The 21,710-nt window shown below is 37.0% G+C and overlaps 1 protein-coding gene and 1 long non-coding RNA gene across 4 annotated transcripts in view; both read right to left on the bottom strand.

The window, feature by feature from the left end:
* The window catches only part of LOC309661037, an 852,613-nt gene that overhangs the window by 434,464 nt on the left and 396,439 nt on the right, over nt 1-21,710 (bottom strand). The gene's annotated exons all lie outside the window — the stretch shown is intronic.
* The window catches only part of FAT4 (FAT atypical cadherin 4), a 171,828-nt gene continuing 150,798 nt past the window's right edge, over nt 681-21,710 (bottom strand). For 2 of the 3 annotated variants that reach the window (XM_082462068.1, XM_082462067.1), the window contains exons 13-18: nt 17,448-17,533; nt 16,075-16,254; nt 12,440-12,564; nt 10,545-10,762; nt 6,251-6,512; nt 681-3,702 (exon numbers count right to left, since the gene is read on the bottom strand). In XM_082462068.1, coding sequence (XP_082318194.1) covers nt 1,838-3,702; nt 6,251-6,512; nt 10,545-10,762; nt 12,440-12,564; nt 16,075-16,254; nt 17,448-17,533 — 2,736 coding nt within the window. In that variant the 3' untranslated portion in view covers nt 681-1,837. Of the gene's footprint in view, nt 3,703-6,250; nt 6,513-10,544; nt 10,763-12,439; nt 12,565-16,074; nt 16,619-17,447; nt 17,534-21,710 lie in introns of those variants that run through there. The other variant, XM_082462069.1, reaches the window with a different exon arrangement.

The following is a 21,710-nucleotide window of genomic DNA, read 5'->3' as shown; positions in this document are numbered from 1 at the left end:
TTTGCAGAAGTCCTGTTATTTCAGGTGTAACTATTTATACACCACTGGATTTCTTCTGGGCTAGTCTCTTCTCCTGGATTGTTTCACTCTTGGGTGACTATGTGAAAAGAGGGGTTTGTCTTGGCTAAGATAGTCTGTAAAATTTGTTTAGAATTTATGCAGCAGAGTGATCAATAAATTAAACACAGGTATGCGTTACAGAGCTTTCGCTGTCATTCTTCCTACCCACGACTGGACTTGGAAAATTTGGGGCTGCATCCTTGGAGAAAATGAGACCCAGACATTTTCCCATAATTAGCTTTAATTCATTGCTACTCCTATTATTATAAGCCTGGCCCAAAGCTGGCCTTTAGTGAACATACCTAGGGGGAACTTCCAAGCATTTTTTGCCAGAATGCTTAAACCAGGCTCACAACAAAGTTAGTCTCCTAAGGTCCAACCTAGTCTAGACTCATTATGCTCTAGGGAAGTCCAAGAACTCTGACATGTGGGAATGCACTAACGCGACCTTAAAATATCTGTTCTGGCAATTATCCATACTCATGTTTTTTAAAAGATAATGATGTTGCCCATTTATCATTCAATTTGTCATACCCTATTGACAAGTAAAGACTTTTCTCAATTGGGCATGGAAAAAGTATGGGAAAATGAAAAATTAATAGTACACTATGAATGCAAAGTATTTTAAATAAATATTTTAATTCTATCGTTGGCATTTAAAAGTAGAAAGCATACAGTATGTTACAAATATCAAACTGTGAAAAATATGAACGTTACATAAGTAACAAATGTAAAAAAGGTATTTTCTTACCTTCCCTGAAAGTAAGAAAACCATTCAGCATAGGAAAATATCAGTATCAAAAACACAGCTTCGGTGTAAAAAAAAGTTTTTACACAGTATTAAAAAAAGGGTCTACAAAATGACAGAAAGTTAAGAAGTGTTGAAATTTGACTTTATATAAATTATAAAAACTGGGTACTTGGGGTAAATGTTAAATGGCTGAAAACTAAGTCCAATCATAGGCTTTCTTTAGGTTGATTCTTTAAAATTTTAAAAGCATAGAACATTTTTCAATAAATAACTTTTAAAAGTGTCTCTGAGAAGTGCTGCTAGGACATCATTCCACAGCAGGAGAGCGGCAGAGTTCTGGGGACAACATTTTGTTCCAGGTGGAAGCCTCATGAAAGTCAGAAGACCAAAATTGTTTACAGAGAAGATTCGGAATTTTTAACAAAACTCTGTAAGAAAGTTCTAAAGTGCTGAACAAAATGACTTAATTTTAGTACCCACTGTCATGACAAACATATTCAAATATTCAGACATTTCCGAGCAACATCGAATGCGGAATCCATAATTCTGAAAAGTGTTAATATTTAGTCGTTCATTCAAGGATAGGAGGGCTCTTTCTACACTTTACAAAGATGGGTTAAACCTCAAGGATCTTGCAATGCAAAACATGACAATAATAATACAATGGAAACAATACACATACCCCACTGTGAAAGCACAAGTTCATTTCGGCAATGGCAACGGTATTAATTTTAAAAGTCACAAATCAAACATTGGTAAATAAGAAAAACCTTTCCAAACGCTGCATGCCACATGACTAGTTACAAAATACAATGCATGCAGGAAAAGAAATTCAACCAAACATATTTAAATTAAAGAGTTGTTTTGAGTCTGTTTCAGCAGCATTGTGGTTATTATTTTTAAGTTTTCCTCTAACACCAGTTCATACTGGCCTGTTTTGCAAATATGACCCACCCTATTCGGCAACCTTACAATGGTTTGAGTGTTTCTTGTTTTTAATATTTTTATAATGCCAGCACACAAAGGTCACACATACTGTTCTGCTTCCCCATCTTTGGGGACTGGCTTAGTTGTCCCACCTTTGCCTTCTTCATTTGCTGCTGCTTTTTCCGGGAGAGATGCCAAATCTTTAAACACATCTACATAATGGCCAAAGCCCGGGCCCCAGTTCAAAAGGTTGTCCCAGTTGAAATTCCCTGCTTGCTGCCCAAGCTTCAAGGGCAGTGTGTTGTCAGCAACCCCGGGCGCTGCTGCCTGTGTGCCCACAGGTCCCCCCTCAGCCCTGCGGCCATGGTATCTTCTAGGCTTCAGTCTGGCTCCATAATTATCTTCATCATCTGCATCAGATTCATTGACTTGAGATAATTTGGGCATCCTGGAAGTATATACCATTGGTTTTTCCCTGTCATATTCCATTTCTGAGCAAGTGAAAGACTCATGAGAGTCACTATCAGAGGAAGATTCTGGAGCCGGAATGCCATCCGCTGGGTTCCTCGTTCTGGACAGTGGCCTTCTGCAGTCCTCTTCTGAAGAAGACCTCCCGTGATCTGCACTGCAGATACTTGGGTTTCTAGGGCGAGGGGTGTTTAGCCTCTCCACCTCCTCAATGGAGAGTCCTACTGGTGGAGAAGATTCCAGAGGAATCTGCCCAATTGGCTGCTTCAGGCGACTCCCCGGTCTAGAGCCATGAGATGCCATGGCCTGAGGACTCTTGCTTCTCCTTCCCAGCCTCGCGGCGTAGTTGAAAATGCCGGGTTGGCACACATCGCCGTGCATTTCCAAAGTATTTCCATCCCTTATCGGAAGGTGCAGTTCCCTGGCCGGGCTGTTCCTGTAGAAAGTGGAGGACTTGGAGAAAGGGGCGGGGCTGTGTCGAGACAGAGGGTTGGGAGTTGGGCAAGCCGAGTGGCTCAGGGAGCTGGATCTTAAACCTTGACTGTAGGAAGGCTGGTAAGTCAAGCTGCTGGCTCCTAAGGGCATGGGGGACTGCCTGGCGAAGCCTAGCGGACTGTGCCGCTGGATGGAGAATTTCGGGGTGTGGCTGCGGAACTGCTTGTAGTGTTGGATGATGTCTGCGTCCGAAGGGGCGATGCTGCTGGCGTTGTCGATGTCGTAATGCTCGATCTCTTGCTCCGGTGAAGCCAAAGGGGCACTGGGGATGGTTTCTGAGTTGTGGGGGAGATCGGTCTCATCGTAGATGAGGTAGGGGTTCTCCCTTTCAATGATATCAGGCTTCGGGTTCCCTTCGGGCTGTTTCCTCACGGTCATGTCCTCCCCGTAGGGGGGGATGTTGTCTGGATCGTCAAAAGCAACGTTCTCACTTCCCTTTTTCTTCTTCTCCTTCGGTTTCTTCTCCTCTTTGGGATTTTTGGCCTTCTTCCCCCGGCACTGGTTACACAGGATCAAGCTCAGGACCAGGAGGGCCAGGACGGTGGCACAGCTGCCCACGATGGCAGGCACGGCCCACAGGGGCAGGGAGATCTCCTCGGGGCCCTGACTCAGAACACAGACGTGCCCTCCGGGACTTCCAGCCTTGCACACCCTCCCCGGAGGACAGAAGACACCGAGACAGGCCACCACCGTCTCACAGGTCCTGCCTGTGTGTGACTCCGGGCAGCTACAGGTGAAGCCGGAGTGCAGGCCTGGCTCACAGCTGCCCCCGTTCTGGCACGGGTGGGAGGCGCAGTCCCCGGGGGGGACGCACTTGTACGCGTACCACTGATTGATGCACAGCAGATCCCCCCAGCAGGGGTTACTGGCACAAATGTTCGGGCCACGACAGCCCATCTTTACTGAGGGATCCGTCTTCGAAATGGAGGCCAAGCTGTGCTTCCCGCTGAAAGGAAGACTTTCTCCGCCGTACAGCACAGAAGCGATGCAGCCATCAAACCCTGCCGGGGCGAGAAGGGGCAATAAGGCGTTTTAGTGAAAACCAAAGGCTTAACAGGCTGCACAAATCTGCCCAAGAGAAGCTTCACAATCACATCACAAGAGTTTAGACACCACAGTCCCAGCGCCATCACCCCGTTCGAAGGCAATAAATCTGTGCATCTTACAACAGAAGTTAGCCAGATGAGTAAGATTTCCATAACAAAACGTGGTGAACATTCATGAAGGGCTCTAACAGGCTGCGTCTTCGTTTTATCCCTCCTTTAATTATCTGTTGGTTTTATTTTTATAGTCTATGTACCAAGAATTACATACATAAAAATAAATTTTATTTTAAAACTACTTAAAAAGAACCAAAATAGGCCAATAGCTTCAAGCGTTAGATCTTGCACTCTCAATGGAGGTGATACGGCTCCCAACGGGGGAGTTGAACATAGCTTCTTAAGGAGCAAAAGAAAAATCTTAGCTATGACCATGACTTGTGGGCCTCCAAAGGGCAGATATAGAGTATACTTGTGGCGGGGGCACGGGGGGCAGGGATGTGGATAAATCAGGAGGTTGGGATTAACATATAAACACTACTATGCATAAAATAGATAACCAACAAGGACCTACTGTATAGCACAGGGAACTCTACTCAATATTTTGTAATAACCTATAAGGGAAAAGAATCTGTATGTGCATATCTGTGTGTATATATATATACATATATATGTATAATTGAATCACTTTGCTGTATACCTGAAACTAATAGAACATTGTAAGTTAATTATACTTCAATAAAAAAAAAATGGAGTATACTCATTCAATTAACATTTTACGTGGTAGTGATGGCAGGGGTTGGAAAAGAAGATCTAACGCAGCTCCTTAGAGGGCGATGATTTAAAAAAAAGTTGAGAAAGACTTTGTTACACTAATATTTGTGTGCTAATATTGCTAATGCTCCAGTCACAAAGCCCAAGAATGTATCTTGACACTAACAAAAGGGCATAATTTACATTGGCTTCTTTTCTTACAACATCCAAATGAATTAGCATCCGTATTCTAAAACAGGCTAAATATATAAGAACTAATTATTACCTAGGCTTTAACTTTTATGCTTTGCCTCCTTTACTCCGCAACACATTTTTCAATTTTCCTCTTATTTGGTGCATCATTCCACCCTAGTGTCATTTCCATCCCTGATACACTCTTTTTCCATGAGCTCCTGGGACATCTACTTTTGTTCCTCCTCTCCTGGTTTTCTTTCTATGGCTTAGTCCCCTTTCTGTCTCATTCTCCTCTAAACAACCATTGGCTCTTAGAATTACTCAAGGTGAGGCCCTGGGCTTTCTTTTTACTCTACACCCTCATATTTGCTTATCATATCCATGCCCAGTACTTCAGTTACCTGCTCGATACTCATAACTCCTAAATAAGTATTTCCAGCTGGTCTACTCCTGATTTCTAACCCATCTACCCAAAGGTCTTTCTCAAAGGTGCGCCAAACTCAGAAAGCTCCAAACAAAATCTTGACGTTCCCCATAGATTTTTTTTTTTTTTTTTGCACCCTTCCGCAGTTTCCTCTCTTAGTGGCAGTACCCATTAGTTGGAATGTCAGAAACCTTCCTGAATTTTACCAAAAGCATCAACACTCTGGCTCATTTTCATTCCTAAAATATTCTTCCCTATCCACTACTTTTAAACTCCTGTGCCACCAAACTAGTCCAAGCTCACACAATACCTTGCGTAGATATCTTCCCAGCTAATTTGTGCAAGTCCTCTCTTGTCCTTCTCCAATGTATTTTCCATGGTGTAGCCTGAAAGATCTTTAATGTCACTGTATATCTGATTTTGATACCTCTGTGATTAATTTTTCAGTAACTTCCCATTGTTTCAAGAATGAGATAAAAATTGCCACATAGTCTAGGAGAACTTTCATTCTCCAACTTCGTGTTTCATCTGTGACATCAGTCCCCAATATTCTGGGTTCTGTGATCCTGACTTAATCTACTTCTTTCCCTTTAGTTCCCATCAATATAAATTAACTTTCATACTTTCCCATCCTCATCTTTATAGTTCAGATTTAAGTACAAATGTCAATTTCCAGAGAAGTTTCCCCTTCTCCACGTTTTTGGCAATCTCTTAGAATTCTATATTCTTTCTCACATCATTTACCATAGGTTAAAATAATATAGTTACTTGTGTAATGATTTGATTGATGTTTGTCTTCCTTACAGGACCATGTATTCTATGGAAAGAGTCCACCATTGTAGTTCATGCCAAGTACCTACAGGGCTCTATAAGTATTGTGTGAATGAACAAACGGATGAGTAAATGAATGAATGTATAAATAAATATTTGGTACACAAGGAAAGGATCAAAACACCCTTGGTAGAAACTTGGTAGAAAATGCCTAAAGAAAGTGACGACCAATAATTTATTACCAACTTTCTAAAGATAGTTATGATAGTCTTAGAATATTCATAATGGACATTATCAGATATCCAACTACTTTTAGAGGAACAATTTTACCTTTCTTTTGTGTCTCTACTCAAAACAAGCCTTTACCTGTTTGAGTATCTCGATGAGCTTGATTAGGAGGAATTCCTCCAAGAGATATAGTGAGCACATCGAGGCCACCAAAATCCTGAGTAGGGTGAATGATATCTCTGTTATAAATTCTGTCGATGGACAATACTGTGGCTGTTCCATTTTTTCCAATTAGAAAAGTATGCCAGTGGCCATCAGCAACGTAGACTTCAGGAATATTTCTCTCCACTTTCCCAGCAATTCCTGCATCTGACGTAAAATGTACTTTGCCATTCTTAATCTGTAAAACATATTAAAAATAGTGTACAATTAAACTATGATATGCTTGAATAAAAATAAAAGTGTCAAGAAACCTTAAAACATTGATCAATATAAAGCAGAGAGAACAGTTGAGGAGTCTGGTTGTGCTAGAGTATGCCTTTACAATTTTAGGTAACATATACTTTCACATTTAATAGGTTCAATAGTTTTCAAGATATTCTTATATTTATAACTAATTTTTCAAGATGTATAGATTTATTCTCCAGAACGCAACTGAGATAAATAATAGGGTGAATACTAATTTTAAGATAGGTAAATCACACCTTTTTATGAGTACTTATATTTTAATGGCAATTGCAAGTTTAAAAAAATTGTTTAATAAGTGGCCCATAGCTATCAAAAAATTTTAAAACTATATCCAAAAAGAGAAATCAATGATTAACTATAAATGAAGCACAGTTGGAAAAGTGAAGACATAAATAAATTGTTTTACCTGTCATCTATTACACACTGGAATTTTATCTTAAAAAATCATGCTTATTATTTATTAAGATGACCACGATGATGAATAAAGGGTGAGTTCTTAATAATGAGGCATCTGGACAAGTCTTTATTTTGGCTGTCTTTTAAAATTTATCTAAGGGATATTTGGTTTCTTTTACTTTGCCCAGTAGAACATCGGGTAACAGGATGCTCTAACTCCAGTTTCCAGCTCCCAAGTTTGCAGTTTTCTAAGTAGACACTTAGAAAATGAAATAATTTATAAGGCAGGATGAAAAGAGCATAATCCCATCACTACTGCCAGACAGAGCTGGTGCCTCGGCCGGCGGATAAAGTGGCACTGCGTATCAAATGACAGGAATGAAAGGATGGATCCGTTTATTTTGTCACTCAGATCAAATGCTTTTTCTACATGCAGCAAACACATCTGGTAGAATTAAAAATGAGTTCATTTTTACTTTATGGAAAATATGCCTAACACATTTACATAAGTTATTCATAATGTAATATTTTATTAAAGCAGTTTCTCCAGATAGTAATATATTCCAGTACTGAACCCAGGGGGAAATAAAAAAAAGAAAATTGTGGTTAAATGACAATAACATTTCATCGAATGGGCAATGTCTCATGAAACAGACAGTGAAAACAGCAACTCCTCTTTGGTTATAGCCAGAGTCTTTTTTGGAAAGAAGCCTTGAGAAGAGCCTTCCACAAGCTTTGTGTTTCTCTCCTAATTGATCACACCATGTCATCCTTTCATTCGACCAATTTCTGATGAAAAGGTCCTTGGAACATACCATGGAGTAGGATGAATAAGAATATATGTTTCCATTACAACATTCTTCATGTTCTCCTTCTCCCCAATAATACTCCACCTAACTCTTCTACCCACCCTAACTTTTGAAACGTCATGCTCATTTTTTGCTTGGTTTTATTTATTCATAGATTGATTTGCTCATTTATTTATTTTTGACTCTATAGAGCTCGGAATCATCCTAACTCTGTACGGCATACCTGGCCTCACTTCAAAAGAAAAACAAACAAACAAACAATACACCAAAAACCAGAATTGACTTGGAGTAGAAACAAAGCCCATCATCTGGCATTATCACATTTCCAAATATGGAGATACCCAGTGTGCCATGAAAGAAGAGAGATTTGTGAAACACTTTAAATACAGTTCAAAAGCCGTTATACATAAGAATGCTTTTCTTTTGTTTTCCTCTCTGAAATTTTCTCTCCTTAGTTTCTTTTTTTATCTGAATTTAAAAAAAAAGAAAGAAAGAAAAGAAGGGGAAAAAAGAGAGAGAGAGAGAAAAAGCAACTGTCAGAAACTGAGCCAAAAGAAAGACAGAAGAAAACCAGGGGCCTTGGTCACTGATAAGCTAACTGATAAGTAACAGTCCATTCTAACTTGCTTCCTCGCCTGGATAAGCAGATCAGATTCCTGTCATCCAAGTAACTTGCTTACTTACAAAAGTCACTCTCTTCCTGTCTATTCAGTTCTTCTTAATCACTGTTTCATTTTAATCTATTTACTCCACCTGCCAAACCCCTGAATCTCTGAAAAACCGCCTTTCAAAATTTTCATACAAAAGAAATGTGCATTTTGGTCTGCATTAGTCATGATTTTTACTCATTTTCCCTTCAAGGAAAAAGAAATCTCTTTCTAAGTGCTTGCTACCAATGCAACGAAATCTGGAGAAGTTGCATGCTGCTGTCCTGTTGGAAATGCAAGATTTTATGGTGACAAAAACGGATGTCGACATTCAGCTTCTTCCTTGAGGAAGAAAAATATTCTGTCTCCAATTTCTTCAAGCACATTGTTTTTGTATCTCTTGGTTTAAAGAGATAACATACAGAAATATTTCATATGTCATTTAAATGGCACGAGGACTTGGAAGCAGCCTAACAGATAACGCACAGACCTCAATGTCAAAGCCTCTCAATGCATATAAAAAATGTTTCTGGTAGAATATGGGGATCTACTTCTTTCCTTACTTTCTTTACTTCCAATACACTTTTCAATGAAAACCATAAACACCGAATAATAACGTTATACAGTGACTTAGGTGTTTTCGTTTTGCAGCAGTTACTCTATTAATTCTGGATCTGGGCTCTTTGTTTCAACGATGGAGGTAAAATTATAACCTGAAGGTATTCTCCAACTGGATTAGGGCAGAGCTTCTCAACCTCAGCACTGACATTTCAGACTGGATGGTTCTTTCTTGTGGGGTGTTGTGGTGTGCATTGAAGGGCGTTTAGCAGCATATTTGACTTCTACCCACTAGATGTTGGCAGCAGTACCCTTCTCATTCCCAACAACCAGGACAATAAAAATGTTCCCAGGCTTTGCCAAATATCCCCTGTGGAGGGGTGGTAAAATCACCCCCAGCTGAGAATGGCTGGACTATGGCGATTATGAGAATTTTAAAAAGATTGTTTTTTATACTATTTAAAGCTCTGTACAGGCCACATACCAACTGAGCTGGCATGGACAGAGAGAAATTTTGAGAATAAAGAAGCTGAAGTTCAAAGGTGAATGTCTGTTTTTATTTTTAGTATTTTATGTGAATTAAACCTAGTAATTTTCTATGCATACTGCTCTTTTCTTTATGAACTAAGCTTTCAGTAATTTTCAAAATATTGAGTTATAAGTGAAAATAATTCAGGAAATCTGGATTTGCTTTCTTAAGAATTAACTAAAATTCATATAAAAATTACCAGCAGATTTATAATAGACTGAATGATATTAATAAAAAAGCAGTTGATATAACTAAACTAAAAAAAATGATGGTCTGAAAGATGAAGTCTTACTTGTGGGAAAGAAAGCAGAATAATCATTTTAGAAATTAAGAAAGCTAAGAGCTGACAGGAAATGCATATGTAATGAAATTATTCACCAGTTTAGCATCTTATTTATAGCTGAGAAAAAAAATGTGTAAAAGCCTAATGATAAATCAATCATGAAATATAATGTTTCAAAAATATTTATTTAGAAATTATTTGGAGGAGTTAACTGAAATTTTACTTACTATAAATTCCAAAGGTATTTAACTTTACAGGATTTACCTGGATAGTGAATTGAATATATGTTCCAGAATAAAGCCAGAAAATTTCAAAAAGTTTTTTATTCTAGTCATTCCAATTAATATATACATAACAGTGTTTGGAATAATTCTTGGGAAAACACATTTTTCCATTTCAAAGACATATTATCTTTTTGTTTCACTTTGTTTAAAAGTAGGGTAAAAACAATATAAATTTTTATCTGGCAAAATAGATTGCAACAAATTCTTTCTTTGCTGGCCTACACAGCAGTGCTCTCTACTCTAAACAAAAGTGTTTAGAAACCAGACCATTCAGTTCTTTGTTACTCTGGCCAATGCCTGAGGAATAGTTAAGATAGATGATATTGGAATAGTGCCCAGCCTCAGTCGGAACTCTAATGGGTTGTGAAGAAAAGGATAGAAATTATGGGAGAAGTGATTTAAACCATGACACAGCAGGCGGTCTAATCAAATGAAGTCACCATTAGCTTTTATCTTACCTTCACAGTAGTGTAATTGCTGCTTTCTTGGATATGGATTAAAATGCCATTCTCGCTTCTTGTCCTGAATTTTACTTCCAGGCTGTTCACACCAAAAGGTTCCAACATGGCGCCTCGGATGCTCTGTCTCAACAAATACTCCCGTTTCTCATTCTGACTCATGTGGTAGTCCAAGCGCCCTTTGCCTTCTAATGATAAGGCCGTGTCAGGAGTAATAGCTGAAAGCCAATGAAGAAAGGGGAACATGAACGCATCCAATAGGCATTTCTTAAAGAGTTTCTTTGGTGACAAAAAATTTATAAAAAAAGAACAATGAAAATATTAAGGTTTTGGAATTAGCGTCCCTTAATCCTCCTCTGAAAAAATAATTCCCACTTGTGAATTATTGTGTAAGTTGATTTCAAATGCTTAAATCCATTTTGGAACCATGAAATAGAAAACATTTTATGATAATTATTCATTTGGAAAATATTCATTAAAATATTTGATACATGCTACATACATTATGAATACCTCGAGAGATAGCCACATGTTAAAAATATACAGTTGAAGAATTTGATTATAAGTTTCACCGTGTTTCTAAAATTAATAAATCCATATATGTTTTCACAGTTATAATGATTTGTAATCTTTAAAGCCTCTAACATGGAAAATTTGAACAAAGAATTGTACAAACATTCACATTTGTAAGTAACTTTATTAGTAGTAATAATCACGTCGAATTTAATTTGTCATCATGTATAAACATCATATGTAATTATAATTTTTCATAATCTGATAAAATGTTCACACTTCTGAAGTATAAAAGTGTGTGTTATAGCTAATACAGCTAAAGAAAGGACATAAAGAAAATGAGCTCAAAAGGGCTTCAGCAATGCATGGTACATTTTAAGAAGGTACACTTTGTAGTATGTGAATTATATCTCAACTAAAAAATAAAACTGCAGGCATTGCTCAAGTGAGTGACATTTTATTTTCCAAATATAGTTGGGCTCCTACCTACTAAATACTCATTACTTTAAAAAATATCATGTGACAATGACTTTTCCCATGTTTTAATTTTATCCTAAATAAACACAATTATACTCTGCTACTAAGATCTTTTCGATTATAGTATATACGTAATTTAATCATAAATTTCTATTCATTCTCATATTATAATAGAATCAAATGACTACTTAAAAAGTGATCAGATAAGTGCAATGATTTAAGCAGTAACCACTTATCTGAAAATAAAGCAATTTTTTATAAAAGAGACTTCATTAGGGCTAGTTAGTGGGATATACAACTTGAAATTAGAGAATGCCATGCTCTAATGATGGCTTGAACATCATTAATGTCTTAATAACAATAAAATTAGGCTTTAGAAACAAATAACTAACAAAAGAATTTAAAAAGTAATATTCGAAGCCAATTCCAATAATTGCAATTTAAAATTTAAGTATCACCTTGAACTACAACAGATTTTATTGCCATTGCATGTTTTGAACTCAGTGTTTAGTGATTTAGTATTATACTTTTCAACCAAATACAACATATTCAACAGAGATATCCCCTAAATGCAGATAATATTAAGCCAAAGCCTGAATATAGCCCCTGACCTTGTAAATTGTCTAGCATTCCAATAGGTAAAACAAAAATAACTAAGTGATATATTTATAAAATGGAAATGAAGGACATACTTAGTAAATAATTCTAAAAGGATTTCACTATTTCTCAGGTGAAAACATGAATTAAAAAATGTCACTGTGTTTTACCAAGTATTGCCCATTTAATCTTTTCAATATTTAGAATCAAAACATAATTCTTTTACTTCAATTACATATTTAGGTGCATATATTTATACTTTTAATGGTTACTATAATTTCTGGCAGAAGATGAAACAGCTTGCATACATTTTTCACAGTATTTCCCAGTCAGTCCTTCTCTGCAGTGACACTGCTGCCATGACCAGTAATCCGTACACGTGCCACCGTGTTGGCAGGGACTGTGAGTACAGGCACCTTCTAGTCTAGGGCACCTAAAATAAACAGAATAAAGACGCATGAAGCACAAAATCGGGTGGCGGGAAATTTGTTAAAATTAGATATAAACTTTTATGAACCTGCTTAGTTTTCATGAACTCAAATCTTTGAAACTCAGGTTACAACTATATTTGGAGCATCTAATCTAACAAGGTGTCCTGTAACACATGCCCTGTCTCATTCATAATGGAGAAGATTAAACAAAATAACAACTTACACAATAAAGAAAAGGGGTGATCATTCCTTTTTTTTTTTTTTTAATGTTTATTTTCATTTATTTGGTTGTGTCGGGTCTTAGTTGCGGCTTGCCGGCTCCTTAGTTGCAGCATGTGGGCTCCTTAGTTGCGGCTTGTGGGCTCCTTAGTTGTGGCATGCGAACTCTTAGCTGCGGCATGCATGTGGGATCTAGTTCCCTGACCAGGGATCGAACCTGGGCCCCTGCATTGGGAGTGCAGAGTCTTATCCACTGCGTCACCAGGGAAGTCCCCCTTTTTTAAATTAATTCTTAATTGAGCCTCTTGGTCAAATAAACACTTTGGTTCACGTGCTCTCGGGGCCACATGTTTATCTGAATACCCATCTCCTCCACCAGACAACTCACGCACCTAATGTTTATTGAATGGCTACTACCTGCCAAGTGCGGTTCTAAGCATGGAGATAAAGTGATGAAAAAAATCCATGTGTTCATGGAATATTTCTTTTTCCTTGTGGGGGACACAGACAAAAAACAAAAAAATTAGATAATTGTGTAGTATGTTAGAAAGAAGGAAGTTCTATGGGAAAATTAAGGCAGAGAAAGGGGATTGGGAGTTTTGAGGGGATTGCTGGATCTCTAGGTTAGGCAGTGAAGGAAGGATCTATTTTCGTAAAGTCCTAAACAAAGGGAGAGAGAGCAAAGTATATCTGATAGAAGATCATTCCAGGGAGAGGAAAGAGCCGAGTGAGGAAGTCCTGAAGTGAAAGTGTCCTTTGCATGTTTGAGGAACATCAAGTGGCTAATATTGTCAGAACAGCATGAACAAGGAGAAGAGTAGGTAGATAATGGTGAGGAAGTAAATGGTGTGGAAAGAACTATCTCAGAAATGGCTGGGACTTGGGCTTCCCTGGTGGTGCAGTGGTTAAGAATCTGCCTGCCAATGCAGGGGACATGGGTTCGAGCCCTGGTCCGGGAAGATCCCACGTGCCGCAGAGCAACTAAGCCCGTGCACCACAACTACTGAGCCTGCGCTATAGAGCCCACAAGCCACAACTACTGAAGCCCACACACCTAGAGCCCATGCTCCGCAACAAGAGAAGCCACTGCAATGAGAAGTCCACGCACCACAATGAAGAGTAGCCCCTGCTCGCCTCAACTAGAGAAAGCCCACGTGCAGCAATGAAGACTCAATGCAGCCAAAAATAAATAAATAAATAAATAAAAGAAATGGCTGGGACATGACCTAAGGACCTCCACGTTTGCCACCCATGCTGGATGTCTGCTGAACACTCTAAATTAAAACCACTGAATAGTTGCTATGTTGCAAAAAGGAAAGAATAATGCTGAGAACTGGACTTTTTCTGGACTAAAGGAAACATACCTTTCCCCAGTAACAAATGAGGTGTGCTCCATAACCCAATCACATGTATAGAATAATTTTACCCTCCAGCCCAAATTCTGCATTAATTTCCCTCTTTTCCCTATAAAAAACCCCTGCCCATTTTCTTCTGGTGGGACATTACTTTGGTTTCTGCTGGAATCTGTGATCCCTGAGTTGCAATTCTAAGACCCCAAATAAACTGCCTTTATGCCTCTTTACAGTTCCTGGTCCATTTGGTTGACAAGAGGGAGGTCAGCCTTATAAGTCAGGGTAAGAACTGACCTCTGTTTTTATTTTATTTATTTTTTCTTTTTAACAAATTTTTATTTTATATTATAGTTGATTAACAGTGTTGTGTTAGTTTCAGGTGTACAGCAAAGTGATTCCGTTACACATATACATGTATCTATTCTTTTTCAAATTCATTTCCCGTTTAGGTTATTACAGAGTATTGAGCAGAGTTCCCTGTGCTACAATAGGTCTTTGTTGGTTATCTATTTTAAATATAACAGATTGACATCACTTCTGTTTGTTGGTGGATTGAATGTGGTTTGTCAGAAAGAAAGGAGTCAAAGGTGGTCTACAAATTGTGGCTGACCAGGTGGGTAGACTGAGTTATTATTACCTGAGATGGGAAAACCTGGAAGGAGTGAGTTTGGGAGAAGTCAGGAAGGAAGGCCACAAGTTCAGTTTCAAACTTAAGTTTGAAATACTTGTTAGAAGTACACGCAGGATATTCTGTATGCTGTTGGACATGAGGGTCTAAAGTTCAGAGGAGAGGTCAAGTTTAAGATAAACATTTCAAAGTCATCAGCTTTAGCGATAGTACTTAAAAGCAAGACTATAAAAAATGACTTAAAAAATGAATATAGATACAAAAGAGAAGAGGTTAAGGAGATGAGAAGAAGAATCAGAGTAGAAAACCAGGGGCGTACCGTGTGCTGGTGGACAAACTAATAACGTTGTTCTCAATGCTGCTGAAGTTCAAATAAGATGAGACTTGACCATTGATTTTAGCAACACAGTGGTTATTGATCACTTGACAAAGACAGAACAATGTGAAAATGGGATTAACCAAGTTTAAAATAAAAGGGGGGGAGAGAAATAGCAGCCTGAATTGAAATGAGAAAAGAAACACTTTAGAAAGCTGGAGTACTGTTTTAAGAAGGTTTGGGGGGATGGAGTCTATCACATAAAAAGGGGTTGGTCTTCGTGGGAAGAAGAACAGTTCATTCAATGATAGGATACAGGGTAGACTCTAGGCTGCATGGGCAGATATGGAGGAATGAGCTTTGGGGAGTTTTGTTTCGATTGCCCCAATTTTCTGAGCAAGTTAGGAAGCAAATTCATTAGCTGGGAAAAGGATGCAGGAGATGATGTTTGAGGTTTATGGAAAGAACAGGCATGAAATAGTTACTGAGGAAGTGAAAAGTGACTAAACTAGGGGAATATAATATATTGCCAGGCAATAATTATGGCTGCACTAGAGGCCAACAATCAGGGATTTAAAGAGACTATGAACCCCTCAAGAGCAAGGATCTGCCTTGTCCGTTTAGTTGAGCCTAGGGCCAGGCCAAGGGAATACGTACATTTATATGTAAAACTATTTAATTTCAAATAGTTTTTGTACATATTTTTGCTAACACTTATATATTACTATGTGCCAGGTTCCTTTCAATGTGATTTACTTACTTAACTCATATATTCTTCACAACTATGTAAGGTAAAAGGTATATGCATACATATATGCACACATCAATTTGTTTATTCCCAAATTTCACAGCTATAAGTAAAAAATTAAAATTCAAGACAGCATAATACATTTGGTATTTTTAGGGCTTTGGGCACAAGAATTTCATCTTTTGCTGCTCAATCATCATACACTTTTGGTGTCTTTCTTTAAAATGGTAAGAAATAAGGTTGCCATACTGATCTAGGATGCCTTGCGCTGCCAGAGCTTGGCTTGGTTCCAGAGGCCTTCCATTGACGGCAAACTCCATTATACACCCGACAAAATCGTGGCTTTCCACGTGTCCTCTCCTCTGAAGGATTGGTTCTAGCAATCTGATACCTCCAACTGTGACTCGATTTGGCTGAACGTCAAGAGTCCTGCATAAGAAAGGAAAGATACGTGTATTAATACCAATGCAATAGATTTCAGTACAATGTTTAGCTTAAGAAGAGGTGACTAGGGACTTCACTGGTGGTCCAGCGGTAAAGAATCCACCTTCCAGTGCAGGGGACATGGGTTCAATCCCTGGTCGGGGAACTAAGATCCCTCATGCCGCAGGGCAAGTAAGCCCCGTGCCACAACTACTGAGCCCACGCGCGCCTCAACCACAGAGCCCGCGTGCTACAAACTACAGAGCCCACGTGCTCTGGAGCCCGCTTGCCACAACTAGAGAGAAGCCCGTGCGCCACAGCGAAGAGTCTGCTCGCCACAACGAAAGATCCCGTGTGCCTCAACTAAGACCTAATGCAGCCAAAAAGATAATAAACAAACAAACAAATAAATAAAAGAAGAGGTGACTATAACTTTTTCTGGCATGTATTAAAGCATGGTATATTTGAATGGGAAACATTACCTATGGATGCATGTGATTGTTAGATTTTCAGGGTATGAAAAATAACAAAACTAATGGAAATAATATGTTCAGTTAGTCACATGTGATGTATATAACAATGTTGAGTCTTAGAGAAGGAGCATACTATCAGAAAGAAAATAAAATGCAGTAGAAGTGACAACTCTAATATTAATGTCAGATTACATTTTCCTTCACTACAGAGATGATAAGGAATGCCAATAAGTTGATTAAAGCAAATGAATGATGTGTCACTATTTCTTTTTCTCTGTTTTTTACTATTTCTAACAAAATCACTTATGTTTTAGGTGAGGTAATGTTGTATTTCAACTTCAGGTGCTATTGAAAAATATCTGCCAATCACTGTCACATACAACTTTCAGAAAATACATTTAAAAGAGGTGGGATCCTTATCCTAACCTTTTTGCATGACCCAGGTCACGTGCAACTATTTCATGAAGCTTCTCAAAGAGGATAGGCTATGTTCATCTTCCCTTTCTCTAACTTTATCCTCATCTGTACCACTTCATTTTTACACCCTTTTTACACATTTTGTAGACTAATTATTAACTTTTTATTTTACAGTACGAAAATCCCTTTGGAGAAGACAAAATATCTTAAACTTTTATATAATACTGAGCATAATAAAATGATTGTTAAGGTATAATTTCATTTTGAATGTCAAGTAATAATAAAGATCAAACTAAAAATTGTACTTACCAGTCATCTGAAACTGCCACATTACTGACAGTGCAGTACCCTGGTTCTTGGTTCTCAGAACAAGAGTCCACAGTTAAGGAAGCTGCCTATAAAGCAAAAGAAAGAGATGTTCAGTTTGGATTCTACTGACCCCGTTGTCCTTTTCAGCCAACACTACCCAGGACTTGTTTCTATATGGACATGATTTTAAAGTTGAAATACATTTTTGATGTAGTATATTATAATATTATATAATTATAATACATGCTCAAATTAGGGGTACATATTTATTTGATGTATCTAAAGCTAAAATTGTGAAATTATTGCATGTAAGAAGTGGGAGGGTACTTTTAAAAATCTCCAGCCCCTTTGTTTTATAGATGAAAGAATAAAAATGTTATTAATGTCTCTTAGGATATCATACATTAAGTCTGGGACAGCTTCCTGGGATTACAATCTTAAGAAAAATGTTTATCCGACTATCCAACTATTCCAACAAATAAAAAAAAATTAGATTCCTAATTTTCAAAAGTCTATTTCCAATAATATTTCAGTCATATTCACAAAAAGATTTTGGAAGTATAATATAAATACTATTACTGCAAACTATGAAGATCGTAATACTTGTATAAAAGATAAAGTTTGAGATAATTTAAACAAGTTGATTAGATTCTCTTTTCATTTATAAGAATCATTGTTTATAAATGGCATATTACAGCATATTTATGTATAATCTGAATGCATTATTATATATTGTTATACAGTAGAAACTCACCAATAATATTTAAACCACAGCTAACAGTAATTGTTTTTGTATCCTAAGGGATACATATTCCCCTGAGACAAAAGCCTTCTGTTTAGTAGGACAGATTAACACTCCATTTGATCAATAAACAAAGTCATCAAGTCAGGGTCACCAGGGCCAAGAATATGATGAAGTCAGGGCTCTCTATATTGGGCAATGGCCATTGGGGATGGTTGTGGTCCAGTTTAAGACCATGGTTGTTGCATAACCAAGTTACTCTGTGCTCTACAAGGCTGTAATGATGCCCCTCCTTTGTTTCCCAAACTGCAGTGAAATTTTGCAAAACTTTGGATATCTTAATTGGTGAGATTATAAAGTTGATATTCAGAATGTGGTATTTCAGAACATGGCCAGTAATTCATAGGAAGAGGCCTAACCCTGAATCCAGAAACACAGAAGGACTAAGGGTTTCTCCTAATGCAGAAAATCAAAGGTTCTATCTAAATTTACTTGAATACCACAGGACAAGACTAATCCAACTTTGTCCACTTGTATAGCAGAAAAATAAATACTATGAAAGCATTTATAAGAATAATTGTCTTGAGAACAGTTGTCTTCCCACTTACCAGGTTGAAGGAAAAAAATTAACGCTATTAAGTCTAATGTGGTTTAGAACTTGGTAGGATCCAGTAATTGTAAAGTCCCTTTAGAGTGTGATCAGTCTTGGGGGATAATTGCACAGTCTCTTCTATTGCCATACCCCCTCCTTCATTTTTCCTGATCTTCTCCAATTTAGTATCAGAGTTTATGGGCAGGGGGCGGGGGGGCTCATGAGATCTCATGGTGCCTGGAAAATTCTTTCAGAAGCTCAGGGGCCACTGCTGGGTAGAACTGCCATCCTATGATTTTCAACCTAGACTGGCCCAGCAATATATATTTTTTGTTTACATATTTGGGTTCCATGTAAAATTTTGAGAAAAGGGCTGTTCTGCTAAAAAAAAAAAAAAAAAAAATTAAAAACCGCTGATCCAAAACACCTTTGAGGCCATCTGCACTGGAATGTGAATTAAAGGCTTAGATTGGTGTCCTGTGACACATCAAGGCATTTTTACGGGTATCATGACATTTGTTTCTAGGTTTTGTTCCTGAGAATTGGGCTGCCCAAACCTTTTAGTCATGTCCAATTTTGTCATCACCGTGTAGATGTGGATAAAATCTTTTCATCATGGTCAATATGTTCTTTACAAATGTAGCAATTTCTCATTGAAAACTGCCCTCCTGCGGGAACATAATAGATTTCATGGTTGCCCAATGAAGAGGGAAGGTGCTAACTAGCCGTGTGGCTCCAAGTACATCATTATAGTAACTGCTTCTCTTTAAAGAATAAAGAGCTGGTATTACAGCCTTAAAATTCCCTTTTAGTTCCAATAAAAAGACATTTTCACACTTGTTCTGTGAATAAAGTTTCTTCAGTAACAAAACAAAAAAAGAGAATAATTGTCATTTGAGGTTAATTTTAATGAAAGCAAAGCAAGTGTAGGAAACACAGCACAGGGAAGTTAAGTAAGTTAACATTACCTTTGACTTAAATGCAAAAGTATCAGGTTTTCTATCTTCTTTCATTATGTATGGAAATGATTGGTTTCCTTAATATCACCTTTTTATTGATATTGCATATAACTTTAAGGGATTGTCCATAAAAATATATATTTAGGATTTGTAAAAGTATATCTTAAATATCTCACATTTCAGAAATAATAAATAGGGCCAATTTATACTTACTGTGCCTCAAATATTAGTGTCTAAACTATTTAAAAATATTTCTATAAGTTAATTATTATAACTGATTATAAACTCCATACAACAAACTCTCATAAGCCATGTAATTTTTTTTTGCCACCTTCTCAAAGAAATTATAATAAATACTAACATTTTTAGGGAACATTTACACTTCCAATTCTATTATCAAGACTTTCATGTCCTATTTAGTTAACTCTTTCAGGAGTTAATTTTTTCCAGTGATCTATAAAATTGAGGGACATTCAATCTCAAAAGAGGTATTAGGTTTCTATAATACAATGTATGTTTATCTTGACTATTAATTTAAGCACAATTCCTTTCAATTTACTTCTAAAACAAAATGTTAACACATCTCTATGTATACTATGTAAGCTATCCATCCATTCTAGAGATCCTTAAAGTTATTACAAGCTAGAGAGTATCACATGGATATTTATGAATGCTTTAATTAGGGAAAAAACCTTGCATAATGGTATCATATTTTCATGAATGTTAATACTTAATATATTTTTTCTTATTTTCTAAAAGCTTAGTGATATAACTCAAAGGAAAAAATACCTGAGGGAAAGTTTTATTTGAATAATAGCTCATTCAATTTAATCTTCAGAGTTAAATGTACCTTCTTTTACTGTTGAATTTTTCTACCACTACCACTGTAAATTGAGATATTTTTATCCTGTCTATGCAATGATTCAAAGCTGAGAAGTTAATGATTTTGCCAGTTTCCAAAAAAATCCTTTTGAACCGTAGAAAACAACAGATTCAAAATCCAGTGAGGCCTTATTTTGGATGTTTTCTGAAATAGGGAGAGATTTTTCCTCTGACTGAAGTTATAATGACAAGGGCATTTTTTCCACATTTAGTATTATTCAAAACCTCATGACTATGGTGACATATTACAAATGAACTGAAATAACTTCTTTCTCTTTCCCTTTGGGCATATTTCATGGTGCCTTTTTCTCTGTTCTCCCTCTTGCTCCCAAGCCCTTCTTTGATAAAATCAAATGTTCATGAAGTTTAAGGGGACCTTAGAGGTCACCACGCAAAATCCTCTATTCTATATAAGAGCCCATTGACATCATCTTAGCAATATGGTTACCTTACATATGCTTGGAAACCCATTAGGTTTCCCTTTCAGTATTAGAAAATCATTATGGCTAACATAAGCACCAATCTACATATACACACCAGACTCCACGTTTGTCCTAATTTTGTCAGATTTAATATGACTGGGTACATCAATAATCAGGGACACTGGAATTTTCTAAATCCCTATTCTCCTAGAGATCGTCCTCTAAGCACACTGGTTTCATACTATGTTGGTGTAAAAAATCTCAGGCAGAACTGAGTGTTGTTACCTATTACTAATCTGAAAAGTTATTTCCAAGATGTATTTGTTATACCTCTATTAAATTTATTAAGCACCTTTTCATACAAAATGTATGCAATTTTAGATATAACTTATATTAATTACTATTTGTGATAATGCTGAAAATGTGGAGATATTATCTTCACATTTTGATTTTCTGTCCAATTAACAAAGCCATCTGAATTACTATCAAATCAGACCTCCAATGAGTGCTTTTCAATAGATTTTTTAAATAGATTATTTTTAGAATCTAAATGATCTTAATTATAATTATTGTTACTAAATTTTATTTTTGTTTCATTCTCATTTTCAAAATGTTGGGGTAATTTTATAAACACTTTATAAATTAAATGTATTAGAAAAAAGTTAT

Source organism: Balaenoptera physalus, assembly GCF_965194825.1.
Source record: "Balaenoptera physalus genome assembly, chromosome: 5".
Classification (NCBI taxonomy): Eukaryota; Metazoa; Chordata; class Mammalia; order Artiodactyla; family Balaenopteridae; genus Balaenoptera; species Balaenoptera physalus.
The sequence above is the reverse complement of the archived record's forward strand: the minus strand, read 5'-3'. Positions and strand labels throughout refer to the sequence as shown.